At 39.3% G+C, this 21,094-nt stretch overlaps 1 protein-coding gene across 1 annotated transcript in view; it reads left to right on the top strand.

Moving 5' to 3' along the window:
* The window catches only part of GPR158 (G protein-coupled receptor 158), a gene marked incomplete at both ends in the record, with an annotated part of 315,612 nt that extends 294,808 nt beyond the window's left edge, over positions 1-20,804 (top strand). Inside the window, 4 exons of the mRNA XM_082619042.1 lie at positions 7,520-7,658; positions 13,965-14,070; positions 18,410-18,556; positions 19,320-20,804. Of these exons, the coding sequence (XP_082475168.1) occupies positions 7,520-7,658; positions 13,965-14,070; positions 18,410-18,556; positions 19,320-20,804 (1,877 nt within the window). The remainder of the gene's footprint in view (positions 1-7,519; positions 7,659-13,964; positions 14,071-18,409; positions 18,557-19,319) is intronic.
* Positions 20,805-21,094: the final 290 nt, after the last annotated feature.

Raw genomic sequence — 21,094 nt, 5'->3', positions numbered from 1 at the left:
GATTTTTCACAATAGCAATCAAATTTATCATGGTTAAAAAGTTAAAACTTCATTACCCTGTGAGTTTTCTAGTTGGTTGGTACAAACTGACAAATGATTGGAACTGACTTCTCATGTCTGAATTACCTTCCTGATGTCACAAGACCACACCTTTACACCTAGATTTAGAGCTTGCGGCCAAGGTCCTCCAATATATAGCTTCCAAGTGTGGAATACATAAATTCGATAGCAGAGGTGGTAACACAGTGGAGTTCATTCTTCTGTATACTTAGTTGGTTAGCTGTCAATTTCTGACTACATGTTCAGAACATAGACAACATACTGAACCAGCACCAGTGACCAAGGTAAGTTAGAGTAAGTGGGCAGATTCTTACCTTTCCTACGAGAAAAAGCAACAGCTCTGCAAAAAGTTGACTGCTGAGGGGTGGCAACCTCAATGACATTTAGAATTTCTGCTCCATGGCTAAATCTCTGGGTCAAACTTTAGTTCAGATCTAGGCAAGCACTGAAATGTTTTCTTGATTTCTTTCAGAAGTTAGGTGGTGATAATCTAATGTGATTAAAAGTGGACATAATTGAGAATAAAGCTATTTTGCTGCCTTCCTTAACCAGCACAAGAAGATATACAAAAAGCTCGATCCAGGCTTCTCTTTATCTTCTATTATTATTTGTATCTTTCTGTATCTCTGATATGGCCTAACTCTTCTCAACTGCATTTACATGTTCTAATAACTATCCCTCGACAAGGACTGTTTTATAAATTAGGATCTTCCCCCACCTCTTCCTGGTTGTGAAAAGTCCACCAGTATATGAGGTATCTCATGGTTCCGAAAACCCCTTAGAGCTTGACATCCCTTGCTTTATGTTTTATTCACCAAGTTTGCAAAAAGACATAGAGAGAAATCTAAGCAGTGATTAAACAGGTGTGATAAGCTTGGGTTCACATATTCCACTTGGGAATTTTAGAAGATTTGGTTGCTTTCAGAGAATTCCAACATTGATTTCCTTACTGTTCAAAAGTACTCATTTATTTCCATGAAATTTCACATGGAATGTTTTCACCACAGAAAATATAGTCTTTTCTCTTCTTCATTAACATGCTCTTTTTTGTTCTCCTCTTTCCTGGTATAATATTTTAAACACGAAAAACAGACAATGTGTTCAGTAATTTAATTAGTTGTACACCAGTGTTTAGAAGGAACTGAGAAGAATACAGTAACTCTTACTGGGTTATATAGGGAAATTCTAAAATAGCAATTGTTTCTAAGGATTAAGATACTTAATCACCCCAGAAGATTAGGCTATGTTGTGACAGGTGAAATGTGATATAAGCACCCTCTAATGAGTATTGGGGAAAATAGATTAGACTTCCTCTCCATCTGACTTAGATTAATGTTCATGATTTAGGATCATTTACATACATCTTTTTTTATTCTAATGTACCATATGCCTTAATCCACGCTGCATCATTGGTTACCATTTTAAAAATGTATTTTTAATTTTCAATCAAAGGATAAAAGCTTGACCGCTTTGACAGGCTTGGGCTATGTCATGAGAAACTCACACATACTTTCTGAAGGTCTTGCTTGAGTGTTTTTAGAACGAGTCAAGTGGAGGTTATTTTCCTTTCTTATCTATATACTACATCTTCTGAAAAATATTTTACTTCTTTGAAGAGTATTTATTTGATGCTAAAGGTCTGAGAGAAAGGATAAATTAATTAATTTTTGTTCCATAATTTTATCCTTACAGTGCCGTTTTTATTCCTGGAAGTGAAAGGAATTTTGTGATGGGGTCAGGACTGTCTTGGGACAGTCACCCCCACTACAGTCATTTTAAAACCACTCAAGCTAGCCCTTCAAAAGTACATGTGAGTTTCTAGTGATGTCGCCCAAGCAAAGGCAATTCTCAATGCCATCAGTCTTCCATAAAGGATTGAAATTTTAAAATACATTTTTAAAGTGGTAACAAATAACCCCAATTCCAACTCCCACCTCAAACACACAGGCAAGTGGCAGGGAGAGAGAAATGGAAGGGACATTCCTGGGAGACCCAGCCTGCTGCCCTGACCTTGACCTTGTGCCCTCAGAGGCCCTGATCTCATCCTGTCCCTCTGTTCTGTCTCTTCTTGCATTCATGACCTTTAATGTGTGTCCATAAGCTTGGAAGAACCTTGGGTTCACTACATTTCTGTCACCCCACCTCAAACTTTAAAGATCTCAAGCACATGCCAGAGAGAAGGGAAAGTACACTTCCTGTCCCTTCCCCAGTCCAGTGGAGCTTGTGAAAAACTTGACCCCAGGTCTAGAGCTCTGTGAAAGGGAGCAGTAAAGAAAACCCAACCTGCAAATGTACTCAGGGCAGTTCTGCCTAGAGCTCCCAGCAGTGAGTGGGGAAGAGGATAGGACAGTTAAGTTGCTGTATGAACTGTAAAGTTTGTTTGATTAACAACAGTGTTCCTTAGTATCACCACACAGTGTCTCTGACCCAAACTTGAAATTTCAGCATTCAGAATTCTGCCCCAGTCATTTTTAAAGGAACCAAGTGTAGATAATGTACAAAATGCATTCAGCATAGCACCTGGCACATTCAACAGATGTTAGCTATGAAGTCAGACGAAATAAGGGACAAAAAGTACTTTTGAGTAGAACCCTTTTAACTACCACTGGCTAATTCTAATTAGTATATTAGTTGTTTAAAACACAAACAATTGTTGCTTGGAAAAATGTTTATTTTCTTCAGTAGTATAAAAATACTTCCAAGGATTCTGTCCACCTCTGTCAGTAATAAAGCAAAAGAAAGTCTCAGTCGAAGGATGTAATTTAGGGAACCCTGGTCAGGAACCAGGAGACCTGGGATCCAGGCCCTGTTCTGCTGTCTTCACTATGAGTCAGCAGGGATGGAGCTAGCTTCTCCATGGGCGTATCCTACTGCCCAGCTCTGCCCATCCCTGTGACTTGCTGCTCCCAGGAGCTGAGAAGGGAGCAGACATTCTGGCCCCTGATGTCCTAGTTGTGAAATACACTGCAACATCCATCTTCTCCATGCTTCTCAGGTGAACAAACTGACTTCACCACAACCAGGATAACTGCAATTCACCAAGCAACACTTTCACGGCCACATGCACACTGAAAAATGTACCCGCGGACCACGTGGTCTCACAAAGTCACTTCACCCTTTAAGATTCTACCAGGAGTATCATTCTCATGGTTTTCATCATTGTACGTCTCATAACTGTCTTTATTTTAACCAAAGAAAAGGCAGAAAGCCTCCAGAATATCAAGGCTTCTGTTTGCAGTCAAACCCTGGAATGATAGAATTTGAGCTGTTCTCAAGCATTATTGAAGTTGTTTGACTTAATACTTAACCATAACTTCTATGCAGCCCACTATACTATTAGAATAAAAGCAGAGTAAGTTTCCTTTGACCATAAATTTTCTAAGTGGATAGGATTTAGAGAAAAACAGAAGGTGACATTAAAAGACACACTTGGAAAATGAAACCTAAATGCTTCCTGTATGTATTTATATGTGCCATGTAAGCTAATTTTTAAACAGGCTAAGAGGCATAAAATGTTATTAAATACAAAATGCCTTTGCAACATGGCAAAGCAGGGGACCACAGCTTGAGAGATATTTGTACTTTGACGTTGTGTTTCTCTCAGCCCTTGTGGGTGTTCTAAAATCATAGATCTGGGACATCTTCAGTGGCAAAGAACTGATATTAATTCTCACTTCTTTGCTTGACCCAGGCCTTTGGAAAGATAACTTGAAATTACTTTCATTATGGCATATTAATTTTTTAAAAGCTATGGTAGTTAACTTTTAAACTAAGTGTTATTCCTTATAGATTAAAAATAGAATACCTCAGTTTTCTGAAAGCCCTATTTGAATCTTTAAATATGAATGCAATTCCCTTTTTAACTATACCCATGCCTCCCATCAAAATCATTTACCACCAGAAATTATTTTTTAAAGCAGAAGCAGAGCACATATTTCAACTCCCATGTAATAACACTGCAAAATTTGGTAACATCTGCATATTTTCTTTACTAATTGCAGTGTTAGTCCAAAGTTAATTACATTTTTTTTCAGCCAGAGCATATTGTTTGATATTGCTAATGAAATGATTTTAATGTTCAGCTTAGCTATTAGGAGGAATCTTATTTTGTCTTATATTTTTAAATGTAATTCTCCATTGTAGCACACTAATTAACCTGATCACTACTTTTCTTAAAAAACTTCAGTATAACGTTATATGAAAACACTGCAATAGGTGGCAGGGGATAGTGTTTTCATAATTCAGCTACATGTGAATCCTTCAATTACAGTATATTTTTGTACTAGCATTGTTTAATAATATTTTTTGGTTCTGAAGAACCTAGGGGCAGGGCAGGAATAAAGACGCAGACGTAGAGAATGGACTTAAGGACATGGGGAGGGGGAAGGGTAAGCTGGGACAAAGTGAGAGAGTGGCATGGACATATATACACTACCAAATGTAAAACAGATAGCTAGTGGGAAGCAGCCGCATAGCACGGGGAGGTCAGCTCGGTGCTTTGTGACCACCTAGAGGGGTGGGATAGGGAGGGTGGGAGGGAGACGCAAGAGGGAGGAGATATAGGGATATATGTATATGTAGCTGATTCACTTTGTTATAAAGCAGAAACTAACACACCATGGGAAAGCAATTACACTCCAATAAAGATGTTAAAAAAATAATAATACTTTTGCATTCATCATTCTTGTGTGCCAAGCACAGTACCACACACCTAGCGGTCTATCAGTAAGTAGCAATTGCCACTATTAATAATAATGCCAGTATGATCTTTAGATCGTGTATATAGATGGATCATGTATATAGATGTTAGATTGATCTAGACAGCCATCAGTGTTAGATAGAGTGGTAAGGTAACAGAAAGCCTACATCTCTAATGACGTGAAACTGATATCATTTATATTCATTCAATTCAACACATATTTATTAAATCTTATCCATGTGTGATCAGTACTGTTGCTATCATCTATGTGGGCAAAGACAGAAAAAATAAATGAAAGACTCAATTCTTGCCCTGAAGAAGGTCATCACAGTCGGGGCTCAAGACTCCATGAACAATTTTCTCCCAATTATATATTGTGTGGCATTATTAGTCTCTGCATTGTGTAGTATAGATAGTTAAAAATTGTAAGAGATTAGAGGAAGGAAACTTCAGTGTAAGTTAGAATCAATTTAGGTGGCCTTGTGATGGAGGGTGGGACCTGAATCAGACATTGAAAAATTGGTTAATGTTTAGGAATGTGGGTGAGAGGAGATTTCATATGTGAGCAATAACATGAACAAAGACTCAGAAGCAAGAAGAATCTTTGGAGTGTTCAGAGGACAGTGCGTCTTCCTGGGTCAGCTCCGAGTTCATGATGGGGAGCTTTGGGAGATTGTGTTGGATGCATAACATGAGGTCATAGAGGGCAAGGAGTAAAACAGTAGTGAGCTACTGAAGATTTCTAAATGAAGATGCATGCAGCTCCTCACAAAAGGCCAACCTGAGGGCCAGAGACTAGACAAGATGTCAGAGTCTAAGAAATATACAAGCACAAAAGAATAAGGCCAAGCAATGGGACAGCTAACAGGAAGCCTGGGTGGCAAGAAAGTCTTGAAACTTGAAATATCTCTGCCCTAGCAGGAACCCCTGTAGTCTTCCTTTGGGAGCAGGAATTATTCCAGGGTCCTAAGTGGGTGTGAGTGAATCTTCTCATGGAAATACGAATCAGGTAACCCAAATGGAGTGGCAGAGATTTGGACAAATCCTGATATGTTCAAAATGGAGCTTCAGAAAAATGAACTTGTCACTGTTATGAAGAATGAATGAATAAAGGGTGAATCCAGGTTTAGGTGGGACAGTTGATACATAATTGTAACAAAGGAGTAAACTGGTAGGAGCTTAGGCAAGGATTGCAACTGTGGACATTGAGAGAAGTGATACACATGAAAAGTAACTCAGAGTGGAAATGTGTCAGTGAAAGGTGGCACTGAGATTTCAAACCTGAGTGAAGAGGCAATAGTAGTAGCAGGGACAGAAGTACAGCCTTAGGAAAGAAAGTTACACACGAACACGTCAGTATTTCCCGATCCCGTAGAGCTCAGCTGGAAAGAGCATTCACAGACATGGCCAGTGGCCAACATACAGAATAATTGTGACCTCCGCTCTGATCTCATGGAGACCTCTGAGGGAGGTTTATTTTCCCTTTAACTTCTGACCACATCAGGGTTTTAGAGTAACTCTTGACACATGTGTTTACTTAAGGGATTTTCAATGAGTAGGGCACTGCTTATTGTTTAAATATGGTAGAAATATGCTGAAACTGTGTCAGGTAAAACACCTGGGCATATGGGACTGGAAATCAGTGTTTCAGTATATAAGTAGGTTACCCCTAGGTAATGCATTTGGTGAAATATTTTCTCCAAATTAGAGCTTTCTTTTTGTTAATTAGATATCATCTTCCCATGAGGTCATGTCCTTAAGACATAAAATGGATGGTAACAGTTACTGCTCAGAATGAATTAAAATAACGACATTCAGTTTGAAAAAAAAAGTCTAAGGAGATGTTTAACAATAAGCACCAATTATTTAAGATCTGTGTTTATTTATCTGACCTCTACTGTGTCAGAAACTCTTAAGTGCTTTATAGCCATTATTCGATTTCATTAGCAAATAATCCCATGAAATATGTACTTTTATTATCCTCATTTTCCAGGTAAGGAAACTGTGACCAGAGAGGTTAAATTGCCTCAGATTATGCAAAGTTAATTAGGGATCCAGCTAGAATTCCCCATCAGGTCTAGCGTGACTCTGAAGCCCTATCCTTAACTGCTACACTATGCTTGTCTCTTCTGGCTTGAGCAAGCAAACAAGGTAATTGTGAATTTCACTAAGCCTTTAGCATATACCTTCCAAAGATATGATGTCTGTCATGTGTGAAGAAATAATGGTTCAATTATAAACTATGCCACTGAATGTTTAGTAGCCTATTTTCTCACATTTCTGGCAATGGAGGTCTTTATTGAACCAGACTCAATGCAGTAAGAATTTAAATTTCTAGGAGCTGCATATAAACACGTTATAAACTTTTGTTGCCTTGAGGACTTTATTGTGACCCAGATGCTCTGTGAACAGCTTAAACTTAGGTTGGGAATGTGGAAAATTATTTTACAGTTGTTTTAGGAAAAAGCCAGGTATTAGCGCACACACACACACACACACACACAATCTGAGATGCCAAACACTATTTAAAATTTTTTTTAATTAAAAAAACACAAAGTGTACCTGTGAAAAAATCCTCTATACACTGAATAAAAATTTTAAATAAATATATGGCGTAGGTATTCATATATGAACATTTTGTATGCATCCATTTCTATGTGTTTCTATCCTAGACACAAAATGCATGCTAAAGAGCTTAAATTTTACTTCTTTCTTCACCTATAAGACTAACAGAGAATTGTTTGTTTGTTCTTCTCACAGCTGAATTTTTATTCCTCCTATGGGGTGTTTATCTCTGCTATGCGGTGCGAACGGTCCCATCAGCTTTTCACGAGCCGCGCTATATGGCTGTTGCAGTTCACAATGAGCTCATTATCTCCGCTATATTCCATACAATTAGGCAAGTGATCTGCAGAGCCACTCAATAACTGTTTTATTTTTCTGATGTGTTACAGTTTAATTTGAATAGCAAAATTGGATAAGATGCATAATGGAAAGATGTAGGAAGGGTAGTGTTTTATAAGTTGACTAATTTCTTTGTCACAGAAATGGCAAATGAATCGTTTTTTGTTGTTTTTTTTTTTTAAACTCTGCTGTTCTTAGTTCCTTCTGATGAGTTGTTTATTGCTTTCATTTATTTGGAAGGGTAACTCAATGTTATTGTATGTGTTAAACCACTTATGGGGATGTCATTGGGTATATTGTTTATGATACATAATACTGTTCTGAAGATATAAAGCAATACATGCATACATTATAAAATAGATACAGGTAAATTGTCTGTGTTTTAATTCATGTTTATTATGCTGGTTTATACTTTCAAAATTTTAACACTCAGATAACTTATGTATGTGAACTCTGTTGAATTCAGAACCAAAAAACCACTCCAAGTTGATGACTGGATTTTTGTGTGCAGTGGGGTTCTTTCATCATTACACTGTAGTGATGACTTTCTGTGGTAAGAAAATATGGCCTGGCCCTCCGTTTCTTATTATTCCATGTATCTCCATAACCAGTGAGTACAAAGGAGGAAGAAAGTGGCTTATGATAAGTGAACAAAATGAAATATGTATGACTTATCTTCTGAGAATTTTCACCTGATTCATATTTGAAGATGAAATAAAAACCTCAACAAGAACAACTACCAAACAGGAATCCTATAGTCTGAAAAGCAACAAAAAGATGCCATTTAATTGCTCGACATATATTAAAAGTTAGGACACACTTAAGAATGTAATTAGAAATTTTGAATATTAGTCTTGGCCCGCAATGGAAAGATAGAGATTAATAATAGGGTGAAAAGGTGTAGATCTGCGAAAGTTTTGCAGGATGTTTATCACCTCTCACTTTAGTCAATGATCATAAAATGACATCTTGCACTTCTAGGAATAGATGATGCCAAAGAACAGTTGGGGCTCAGGCATAATCTACACTTTTTAAACTCTTAAAGTAAGAGAAAGAGGTATTTATGACCTGACAACCCTGGAAACTCCATCAGAGACGGCCAGGAATCAAGGGAATTTGCCCCCTTGCTTTGTCTTGCCCTCTCGAGAGAGAGAAAAGAAAGAAAGAGTAGAAGAGGGAGGAAAGATGAGACACAGAATATGAAATCATAAATAAGCAAAGAAAAGGATGCTTTCTCTGTTTCCACTCAGACTAGAGCTCAAGGATATGAGCGAGGATGCCCTGGTCTAAAATGCCGTGAGCACCAGAGGGCACTTTGTCATGGTGCCAGAGCTCCAGAGCCTTGACATTTCTTCCAACCCCTCTCCCCAAAAAAGCTGCATCATTTTTGTTGTTTGTCTTCAGAATATCAAACATATATGTTTCAAGATCTAACAAACATGCTTATCTAGAACCATTGATAAGTTAAATGTTATATTAATAAACCAACTAGAGAGTTATAAGCACGTAAGAAGGCTTATCACACGGACTTCCCTGGTTGTCCAGTGGGTAAGACGCCACGCTCCCAATGCAGTGGGCCCAGGATTCGACCCCTGGTCAATGCTGCATAGCACAGATCCCACATGCTGCACAGCGCAGCCAACATGTTGCACAGCGCAGCCAATAAAATAAATAAATAAAACAGTGGCTACGTAAATCAGCCATACTTCAGTCAAAAATAAAAATGGAAAAAAAAGGCTTATCACAGATAAGTTTAAATGTCTTCTACTGTCAGAATGTAACTGTCATGCAGAGTTTCCCACTTGTGCCCTAAAATTAACTGTTATGTTTCTTAGAACCAAATTAATTGCCCAAGAAATTAAATCTGTTCAACACAGTTGCCAAAATTCATCTATATCTTTTCAACCTGTTCAATTTTACTCTGTTCAATTTCCATCATTTAATGTGTTTTTTCAATAGTTTTTCAACCCTCAACTGGCCCAAGTCCTTTCAGAAGTAGGCAAGGTAAATGATTTTTAAATGAACTTTAAAACAATTCTTAATAGTAAGGCAATAGATGGTTATTTCAAAAAAATCATAAAATGATAAAGAGAAAATAAACTCCCTAATCCAACCACCCAAAGATAAGCACTAGTAACATATTAGTAAATCACTGTTAGATGTTTTTATATGCGTGTGTATTTGTGACACATCACATTTGATAGCTCCCTTCTAGGCATGTCACAGTGAAGCTAGCATACCGCGAAGTCCTGCTGTACAGATACCTGTTTAACTTTGTTTAACCAGCATTTTCCAAATGTAATCGACCATGGAATCCCCACAACCCTTACATCTGATAACAGCAGCCACGCTTCAGAAAATACTGTTATCACTGAACCAGGGTGATAGGAAATATGTTAAATACTTGTTGAAAATAGCTTTCTTACTTTGCTTAGGTCTTTCCTACAGAGTCCCAGACAACCCAGCCAGAAGAAACATATAAACCATGAGCTGGGTTCACGTAGACGCAAGCTCTGATTGAATGGTTCATGGTGAACCTAGTAGGTTTGGTATTGAGCAGACATAGCATACTCTTCTTCCAGACAACTCTTTAATCCCCTATCAGTTTTGAACAGGGAGGACTTCAAATGGTAGCAGAGGGACCAGCCTTGGTATCTTTTGGTATCTTCTTAAGCAAGGCTAAGCAAACCTGAATGGGAAGCTCTACATTTCAAGTTCCAAATTTGACTTACCTTTCTACATAGACCAGACTCGATTAGATGGTGGCACGTTGGCTTCAGAGAATCGAGGCTACTCTCTTTTTTTTTTTTTTTTTCTGTACGCAGGCCTCTCACTGCTGTGGCCTCTCCCGTTGCGGAGCACAGGCTCCGGACACACAGGCTCCGCGGCCATGGCTCGCGGGCCCAGCCGCTCCGCGGCATGTGGGATCTTCCGGGATCGGGGCACGAACCCGTGTCCCCTGCATCGGCAGGCAGACTCTCAACCACTGCGCCACCAGGGAAGCCCGAGGCTACTCTCTTGAATGTTTAATTTGTATGGCCATAAGGGACCAGTGATGGAATTATAGTTTAACACATTAAATCTACAGAACACTGATTTTAGGGGGATGAGCCAGGAGCAAGTAAAAGGCAGTGATAATTAAAGAAATCAAGTATGCACAATTTCTTATTTACATGTGGACTGAATTCATATATGCTGTGGTTCCAGCATTAATAAAGTTCAAGGATAAGAAGCAATAACATAAAAATTTAAATCAGCTGGATCCATCTTGGCAATTTTTTCCTAGAATGAAATAATATTAAATAAGGCATCCAACATCAGCAAAGATATTCTCTATCAATAGGATATATATGTTCTTCTTGTCTGCTTAAAATATAAAATTATGTATACATATATGTATGCATTCATATTTATACATACACATATGTAAATTAAAAACTATGACTACATATTATGTACAGATTTACTTTCCTTCTTACCAAATTGTCAGACTGAGCAAAAATAACCTAAAAGGGGCCTCCCTGGTGGCGCAGTGGTTGAGAGTCCGCCTGCCGATGTGGGGGATACGGGTTCGTGCCCCGGTCTGGGAGGATCCCATGTGCCGCGGAGCGGCTGGGCCCGTGAGCCGTGGCCGCTGAGCCTGTGCGTCCGGAGCCTGTGCTCCGCAACGGGAGAGGCCACGGCAGTGAGAGGCCCGCGTACAGAAAAAAAAAAAAAATTAATAACCTAAAAGGGTTAAGTGTAGAAGGATAAATGATGAGAAGGCATTTCGCTCAGTCTGTTCTAACCCTTTACTTATTTTTAGTACTAAGCATAAAGCAAACCTTTGGGAAAGTGCAAGGCTTTTAAAAAGTTTGCCTTTATTCTTAACCTCAATTTTCAAATATTTCGATGCGCCTGATTTTTGGACCTATTTTTTAAGTTGAAATACTATTTTTTAAAATGAAGCTTTAATACTATTTCAAAACCCAATTGTTCTTAAGGTATTTCTAATCAAAACTGCAACCTAAAAAAATCTGGCAGTAATTAAAAGCTGATTAAGGACAATTGATGTTAGCATATCTCAAAATTATTTTTTGGAAGATTCACTGTTTTAATTCAAAATATATGTACCCATTCTTTTTTCCAGATATTGTCAGGCTAGTTTCAAGTTTACCTGTGGTGGCATTTGAGATAGGAATTCCCAGTACCTAAGGATGCTTTTTGACTGTAAATCCATCTCCTTTGATGTAACTGTCTGCTCCAGTACTGGCAGGGGCCCCAGAAGATTGGGATTGTATTATTTTCAGGGGTACATTTTCTACTGCTTCTGTGCCTCAATACTCTGTCTCCGAGACTATAACTTTTTATTGAGTAAGATAATCCTATTTTAGTGCTTAAAAAAAATCTTACTTGACCCAGCACAGACTGTATAGTCAAAAGTATCCCATCCCTGAACAAAGTGAATATTCAGTCACATTCAAAGCGGGTATGAAGCCACTTTTCTCACAAAGGAGCTAGAAAAGATGTTAATTCAGAAAATCCCTTTAGTTGTCTGTGAAGTATCATGGCCATTCTGCACTTCTGTGTATAAGTCTATATGTTTTTTATATCTCCAGACACAGTGGAAAAAACTCTATCTCCATTTTGATGACTCCTGAGCTTCCATTTTAGCTTGATTTTTGGGGGGATGGGGGGGATGTAAGTGAAAATGAGGAAGAAATATCCTTGATGGAAATTTTGTTTTAAATATTAATAATATTAATTTACTTAGTACATTAGTCATGAATATGGTATAATGCAGAAATAAAATTAGTCTCTTCTCTTTTTAGATTCATATATGTTTATTTCATGATTATATCATAAGCATTTTCTTAGGATATAAGCTTTTCAAATTTGATGATGTATATCATTGAAACAAAATGCTAATTCTCTAATTCCAAAAGCACTAAAATCTCATATTTAGCTTTCATGGATAAACAATAGGTGGGAAAACATTAAAAGAAGAATATAAGTGCAAAATGACCTTAATAAAAGCAATATCTGGTTTCTGCATAAAGATGAATCCTTAAAACATGAGTTTTAGGGGGCTTCCCTGGTGGCGCAGTGGTTGGGGGTCCGCCTGCCGATGCAGGGGACACGGGTTCATGCCCCGGTCCGGGAAAATCCCACATGCTGCGGAGCGGCTGGGCCTGTGAGCCATGGCCGCTGAGCCTGCACATCCGGAGCCTGTGCTCCGCAACGGGAGAGGCCACAGCAGTGAGAGGCCCACGTAGCGCAAAAAAAAAAAAAAAACATGAGTTTTAGGGCTTCCCTGGTGGTGCAGTGGTTGAGAGTCCGCCTGCCGATGCAGGGGACACGGGTTCATGCCCCGGTCTGGGAAGATCCCACATGCCGCGGAGCGGCTGGGCCCGTGAGCCATGGCCGCTGAGCCTGCGCATCCGTAGCCTGTGCTCCGCAATGGGAAAGGCCACAACAGTGAGAGGCCCGCGTACCGCAAAAAAAAAAAAAAATTTAGTTTGTACATGTACCTACTGATTTGTGAAAGCATTCCAAAATTACCAGATCAGATATTAATAATGAATTTTTCCTACACATGTTACCTGAAGGGCCATCCTGGAACACAAGTTTATAAATTCCTCAATAAGATAAGGTTTTAAATAATATATTTTAAATTATTTTAAAATAATTTGATGCTCTATAAAAACTAAGATTTGTATTTTAAAAGATGCACTTTGTCAACTATATTTCAATTTTTAAAAACAATTTTAAAAAGATGCACATTACAAACCATTAGTACATTCATTTTATCCATTACATTGCTTATCATTTAAACTTCTGGGATCATTCACTAAAACAGATATTTACCCATTTTTTTCCTTAGTTCTTATTAATATTTTTAAGTGAAGAATATTATGATCAAGAGTTATTTGGATGTGTCTTATAACCTAAATTTCCCTGAAACAATCATTTTTTAACCTCTTCTTTTGAATTCACATGTGTTCACTGCTTTTGCTTTGCACATTCAACTTACCTACAAAATAATAATCCAAGGAAATGTTTAGCACATTATATATGTATGTGTTATCTTTCTTACTATTGATAATTTTAAGAACTAAAGAGTTCATATCTTATGCATCTAATTAGGGTTACTTAGACGCTTATTCTTCTGTGATGAAAATATATGTCATAGAAATAACAGTATGACTTCTTTCTTGCTTGCTTTCTTTTACTAATACATTGAGGAAAAGAGTTTCCAAGTATCCTAGTGTTTTAAGTAGAGATCTTGTTGGGTTGCTAATGTGGTGAATTCTCATTTCAGATTTGTTCTTGCCTCAAGACTTCAGTCTGATTGGATGTTGATGCTGTATTTTGCACATACTCATTTGACTGTGACAGTCACCATTGGGTTGCTTTTGATTCCAAAGGTATTCCTCCAACATTACTTTTCTCTTGCAAGATAGTTGTTTTAAATGAGAGTGGAATTGTTTCTCCTTTAAAAAGTATCTGGCAATATAGGCAAAGGGAGGTGTGAAGATTTGCTTGACATGCTACAATGTTTTTAAAACTCCCTCCTCAGGAATCTAGGTGTCTCTTTTCTTTGGGGATTTATTAAACATCTCACATAATTTTTACCTGCCTTAGTTTGTACAAAACCCATCATCCGTTTTAGTCCTTTCCCAAATACTTTGATATCTATTTATGTTTTAATTATTAGGGGTTCAAGGTGGCCTTTCATTGTAGCTGTAACCTCAAGCTCATTTTTAAAGAGAATTATCCTAGTCTAAGAATCCTCTTGTTTGGATTCATATTCAGGGAAGTATTGTGTTTTAAACATTCAGAGACTTTTTGTGTAAATAGAAATAATTATAATGTTGTATAAAAAGAGTCTTGCTTAACAATGATGGATTCTGACAAAGACTTATCTACACAGCATTCTGACGTGGAGGGAAATGGGCCAGGACTCAGAATACAGGGATTCTGAACTCATACCCCACCCCAAGTTAGCTGTGTAATGTAACGTTAGGCAAGACTTTTCATCTCTCTGAGTCTGTTTCCTCATCTATGACATCATAGCAGTGAGGCTGCTTAGAATAAAACAAAATGATATCCGAGTTTTGGAAAAAAGATACTATACAAATTATCATTATTTTCCCCTTTTACATGTAGAAAAACAAAATATTACAACAAAATATTATGTGTAGAAAAACAAAAATTATCATTGTTTTCCCCTTTTACATGTAGGAAAACAAAATACATCTTTATCAGTGTTGTACAGTGTAACGTTAGCACAGCTGAAACCAGAATTGTGATTTCTTTCTTTCACTCTAGGCTTTCTTTACCTCACCTCTCACAGTTAACCAAAACATTGAACTTCAGCCTGATTGAAAAGGCCAAACAATTGTAAACAGAGCAAAATGCCTATTTTCTTCCTTACTTGAATTACACCAGATAGCCATAATTTTCGTGGATGTGTCTGTTCCTGCAATCTATCTTAACCATCTTTATACTGTACATAATATGATTACATTTTTATTAGATGGGTGTATACTCAGACTATTTATTTATTCATTCAAAAAATTGTTATTGAGCTCCAGAGAGAATTGAAAACATATGTTTACACAAAAATTTGTTCTTAATGTCTATTACCTTGGTAGTGATGGCATCACGGGTGTTTGCATATGTCCAAACTCATCAAATTGTACACATTTAATATGTGCAGTTCTCTGCATATCAATTATACCTCAATAAAGCTGGCTTAAAAATTTTTTTTAATTTGTACATGAATGTTCATAGCAGCATTATCCATAATAGCCAAAAAGTGGAAACAACCCAAATGTCCATCAATTGATAATATATAAACAAAATGTAGTATACCCCACATCATCAATAAAAAGGAATAAAGCGCTGATACATGCTACAACTTGTACAAACCTTGAAAACCTTATGCCAAGGAAGCCCGATAAAAAAGGCCACATATTATATGATTCCATTTATGTGAAGTGTCCGGAATAGACAGCTCTAAAGAGACAGAAAGGGGGTTAGTGGTGCCATGGGCTGGGGAAAAAGGGGAATGGAAGTGACTGCTTCCTGGGTTCAAGGTTTCTTTTGGGGGTGATGAAAATATTCTGGAATTAGATGGTGGTGATGATTGTGCAACCTCATGAATATACTAAAAACACTGATTTGTATAGTTAAAAATTGAGAATTTTATGGTATGTGAATTATATTTCAATAAATAATTTAAAACATTATTGAGGAGCTTTACTAAGCACTGTTCTATATCCTAGAATAAGAGTAGTGAACAGATATAAATCTGTGCTCTCATGGTACTTATATTCTGGTGGAAGAGAGGAGGAAACAGAAAAGATAAACAAAATAAATATTTAAAATAGTATTTTAGATAGAGATAAGCATTAAGGAAAAATCATAAAGCAGGAAATGGACAATATCTGACAAATAACTGTCTCTTAAACTCATGATAATCTCTAAGACTTTGCTCAAGAAAAATAATTTCATTCTTATAAATAACCTCCAGTAGCATGTGAGATTTTGGAGGACCAGGAGTCTTATTTTCTTCACCGTTATGGCCTTAAGTTTATGGCACATGTGGCTCCCACAAACTTAAGTAGAAGAGTGAGGGGAAAGTTCATCAGTTCCTGTGGTTTCTCAGCCGGTCCCAAATACAAAAGATTCATTATTACTTAAACAGAGAACTACCATCTCACATGTTATCGCCAATTTGTGTTCACCTACCTAGCTGAATATTTTAACAATAGTTGATATTAAAATATCTCTGTGGCTCTGTATCAAAGGGCAACCTGTTCTGTTTTTTCGTTTTATTATATTTTGTTTTTTTAAGTATCAAATGTCTTTATAGACAGTGCATAATAGTATAGAGGGTAAAAGATTTGTCAAGAATCACACAAATTAAGTGGAAGGACCCGTCACATGTATATTTTGGAAGTCTAATCTATTCCATTTGGATTACTGCTACATTTCTTATCATGAGATTAGCTACTTTTTTTTTTGTTGTGGTTGTTATACGCGGGCCTCTCACTGTTGTGGCCTCTCCCGCTGCGGAGCACAGGCTCCGGATGCTCAGGCCCAGCGGCCATGGCTCACGGGCCCATCCGCTCCGCGGCATGTGGGATCTTCCCGGACCGGGGCACGAACCCGTGTCCCCTGCATCGGCAGGCGGACTCTCAACCACTGTGCCACCAGGGAAGCCTAGCTACTTTTTTTTTAACACTAGGTCCTTGTTGGTTATCTATTTTAAATATAGCAGTGTGTACCTGTGAATCCCAAACTCCCAGTCTATCCCTCCCTCCCACCCTTCCCCTCGGTAACCATAAGTTCATTCTCTAAGTCTGTGAGTGTGTTTCCGTTTTGTAAATAAGTTCATTTGTGTCATTTTTTTTAAATTCCACATATAAGTGATATCATATGATATTGGTCTTTCTCTGTTTGACTTGCTTCAGTTAGTGTGATAATCTCTAGGTCCATCCATGTTGCTGCAAGTGGCATTATTTCATTCTCTTTAATGGCCGAGTAATATTCCATTGTATACATGTACTACATCTTCTTTATCCATTCATCTATCGATGGACATTTAGGTTGTTTCCATGTCTTGGCTATTGTAAATAGTGCTGCAATGAACATAGGGGTGTATGTATCCTTTCGAACCATGTTTTTCTCTGGATATATGCCCAGGAGTGAGATTGCTATTTTTAGTTTTTTAAAACCTGTTCATTATTTAAAGAAATATTTTACCCAATGACAAGCTAGGAGAAGAGAACCCAAGTTCTCTCAAATTTCACAGGACAGTCACTTGGTTTATATGTTGTGTAAAATGTGGCTGGATGCTTTTGATTCTTCCTGCTCTCCATCATTTACCCAATAAATCATTTCCTCACTTTTCCACTTGAAGAAGAGTAGAGGTAGCAAGAGTACATGAAACTGAAAAATAGCAAAAGACTACATGAAGATAATTAAAATATATCAAAATGCAATGAAGGAGGAACTTGAGAATAATGATGAGCTTAAGAAAAAAAATCTATAATTTCAGTGAATCTTGGAATTTTAAACTTAGATACCATCCAGCGCAAGCCCTTTAGGCTAAGAGGGCACTGTGCTCCCTAGAGGTTCCATGGCCTGGTTAAGATCTCACTGAGATCTCAACAGAGTCGAGGCTGGAATTCAGATCTCCTGTCCCCTGAGTTTTGAAAGTAGTGTTTTTGAAGCTCTGTGTGACAGACTGAAAGTCATATTCCTGTGATCAGTCCAGTTGTGCCCATAGATGAAATACAGCCTCCTCTGTGTAAAGTGAAATGACATGATACACACCACCTCTCAAAAAAATATTCCCATTCAGCTGCCAGTGGGTCTAAATTGCTACTCTTAGAGTACAGTGTACTGAGTACCCTAAGAGAACATGTCTTTGGATTCTTCTACTTATTTTCACTTTCAAAATGCAAATATCGTTGAAGAGGAATAATGTGAGTTAACCCTTGGAACCTGGAAAAAAGACAAGAATGAAAATAGGAGTCAAAGAGGGAACCAAGTGTTAATATTACCTCACTAAGTGCTCTAGCATGTAAGGTGGGAAACAAAACACAAATATGGCAGCAAATATTTTGTAAAGAGTTCAGTGAATGAATTCATCTAAGCTGAAGAAATAATGTAACATTAGAACCTTTAGAAAATTATTATGTTGTGTCCTACCGTGGATTAATGTCTACAGCTCATATTGAATTTCTATTGCAGTTTTCACATTCAAGCAATAACCCACGAGACGACATTGCTACAGAAGCATATGAAGATGAGTTAGACATGGGCCGATCTGGATCCTACCTGAACAGCAGTATCAATTCAGCCTGGAGTGAGCACAGCTTGGATCCAGAAGACATTCGGGTAATACCAGTATTTCTTCTTTTCTGTTTTAGGTTAGACCCATTCATACAGGCTCGCACGTGTGGGTTGATGTTCATGTGTGCTTCTTTGTGTTAGAGAGCATGTGTGTTTGTGTAAGAACCGAAGGCATCACATGCAGTTAACCCAGTTCTAAAACATAGAATCACAGTATAAGTTAGGCCACACAGGCCAGTCTTGATAGTCTTAACTGACTTATTGGACACCATGATGATGAACTGGTTGTCCATGTCCCATGATGGCGGTTTATGAGATCTTGCTGATGGGAAACGAGGATAGATCTGTGAGCAGAGAGTGTGAATTATTTGAAATAATCTGTGACAATATATCAGCATTTGGAGGAAGAAGACGCTTTTGTATTTGATGGTCTGTTGTACACTAATTTAACATTAGGTGTAATTTTATCAGTGGCTACATGATGCTTCCCATATTGTTCAGGGATATGGTTTATCAGTAGACAACAGGCTGTGTTTTGTCACGGTCCAGGCTCAGCCTGGTCCACACAATTCACAAGTTCAAGGTGCCTGTTGCATGAAGCAAGTGCAGAATGCAGGCGTTCACGTCTTAAAGTTTAAACGCTGTGTGAAACAAGATACAGAGGAATCAGAAAGTGAGAGTGCGGGGAAAGTGATGAGCAGAGATGTTAGGAAGAACCCCGCTCATTGGCTTTACTTTACAGTTAGTGATATTAGCCGGCCGAAACGCTAAATTCCGCACCTCTTTGAATCTGCTCTTGTTATGGCAGGACGAGCTGAAGAAACTCTACGCCCAGTTGGAAATCTATAAGAGGAAGAAGATGATCACAAATAATCCCCACCTCCAGAAAAAGCGGTGCTCGAAGAAGGGCTTAGGCCGTTCCATCATGAGGCGGATCACCGAGATCCCGGAGACGGTCAGCCGTCAGTGCTCCAAGGAGGACAAGGACGCGTTGGACCACGGCGCGGCCAAAGGCGCCGTCCCGGGCAGGAGGAACCCGCAGGAGGCTGCAGGCGGCACCGGGAAGCCCAAGGAGGAGTCCCTGCGGAACCGAGTCTTCTCGCTCAAGAAATCGCACAGCACATACGAGCACGTGCGGGAGCAGCCGGGCAGCCCGGGCAGCCCGCCTGCCCCGAGCCGGGAGGAGGAGGCGGCGGCGGCCACGGACGACTCTGTGCTGGGGTCCCCGGCGGGAACGAACCGACCGCGAGCCCTGCAAGACGACAGCCAGGCCGTGTCCACCGAGTCCGTGCCTCTGGTGTGTAAGTCGGCCAGCGCCCACAACCTCACCTCGGAGAAGAAGCCCGGGCCGCCCCGCACGTCCGTGTTACAGAAGTCCCTCAGCGTCATCGCCAGTGCCAAAGAGAAGACGCTCGGATTGGCCGGGAAAACCCAGGCGTCCGGCGTGGAGGAACGGGCCAAAGCCCAGAAAGCTCTGCCAAGAGAGAAAGAGACAAACAGAAAATACTCAAATTCAGATAATGCGGAGACTCAAGACTCTGCCCCCCCAAACTCCAATCATTCAGAGGAGCCAAGAAAACCTCCAAAATCTGGGATTATGAGGCAGCAAAGGGCCAACCCCCCCACTGCCAGTTCCGACCTGAGTCCAGGCACCCCCCAGATGAAGGACAGCTTTGACATAGGGGAGGTGTGCCCCTGGGAGATCTACGACCTGACCCCCGGTCCTGTGCCTTCAGAATCAAAAGTTCAAAAGCACGTATCGATAGCGGCTTCTGAAATGGAGAAAACCCCAATTTTTTCCTTAAAGGGGAAATCTCATCCCAAGCCTAAGGCAGCTGAACTATGTCAGCAGTCCAATCCGAAGAGCATAGACAAAGCTGAGGTGTGCCCTTGGGAGAGCCAAGGTCAGTCCCTCTTTGAAGATGAGAAGTGTGTGATTTCCAAGACTCAGGGTCCCCCAGGAAGAGCTCAAGGGGAGAATGGCGACCAGCACTCTGCAGCCACTGTGTGTGCTGGGCAGTGTGAAGAACTGCCTCCCAGAGCCGTAGCATCAAAAGTGGAGAATGAAAACCTCAACCAACTAGGAGACCAGGAGAAAAAGACATCTTCCTCTGAGCAAAACGTGCCTGACTCATATAACTCAAGTAATAACTTTCAGCAACGCTTAACATCACGAGCTGAGGTGTGTCCCTGGGAGTTTGAGACCCCAGATCAACCAAATGCTGAAAGAAGTGTAGCTTTCCCTGCCTCTTCTGCTTTAAGTGCAAATAAGATAGCAGGGCCTCGGAAATAAGAGGTCTGGGATACTCTGAAAGTGTAGCATCCCCAGAAAGAAAAGGAGAAGGAAGAAACGCTGAATTCGCTATAAGAAGATACAGGATCACAAATTCCCAAGGAGTATTGATCAGTCAAGGGAAATGTGAAAGGCAGGGGTGGAAGAAAACGCAGGAGGCCAGGGCAACATCGCAATGGAGAAGTTAGACTGGCCAGGAAAGTCTTGCCCCAGGGAACACTGGGAAAATCCTTACACTTTAGCATATGTTTGGGGGAAGTAGCCCTCAATGTCTGCCCCTGATCAATACT

The sequence above is a fragment of the Mesoplodon mirus genome (assembly GCF_964341445.2).
Source record: "Mesoplodon mirus genome assembly, chromosome: 4".
Taxonomy (NCBI): domain Eukaryota; kingdom Metazoa; phylum Chordata; class Mammalia; order Artiodactyla; family Ziphiidae; genus Mesoplodon; species Mesoplodon mirus.
Note: the sequence above shows the minus strand (reverse complement) of the source record. Positions and strands in the feature narration are given on the sequence as shown.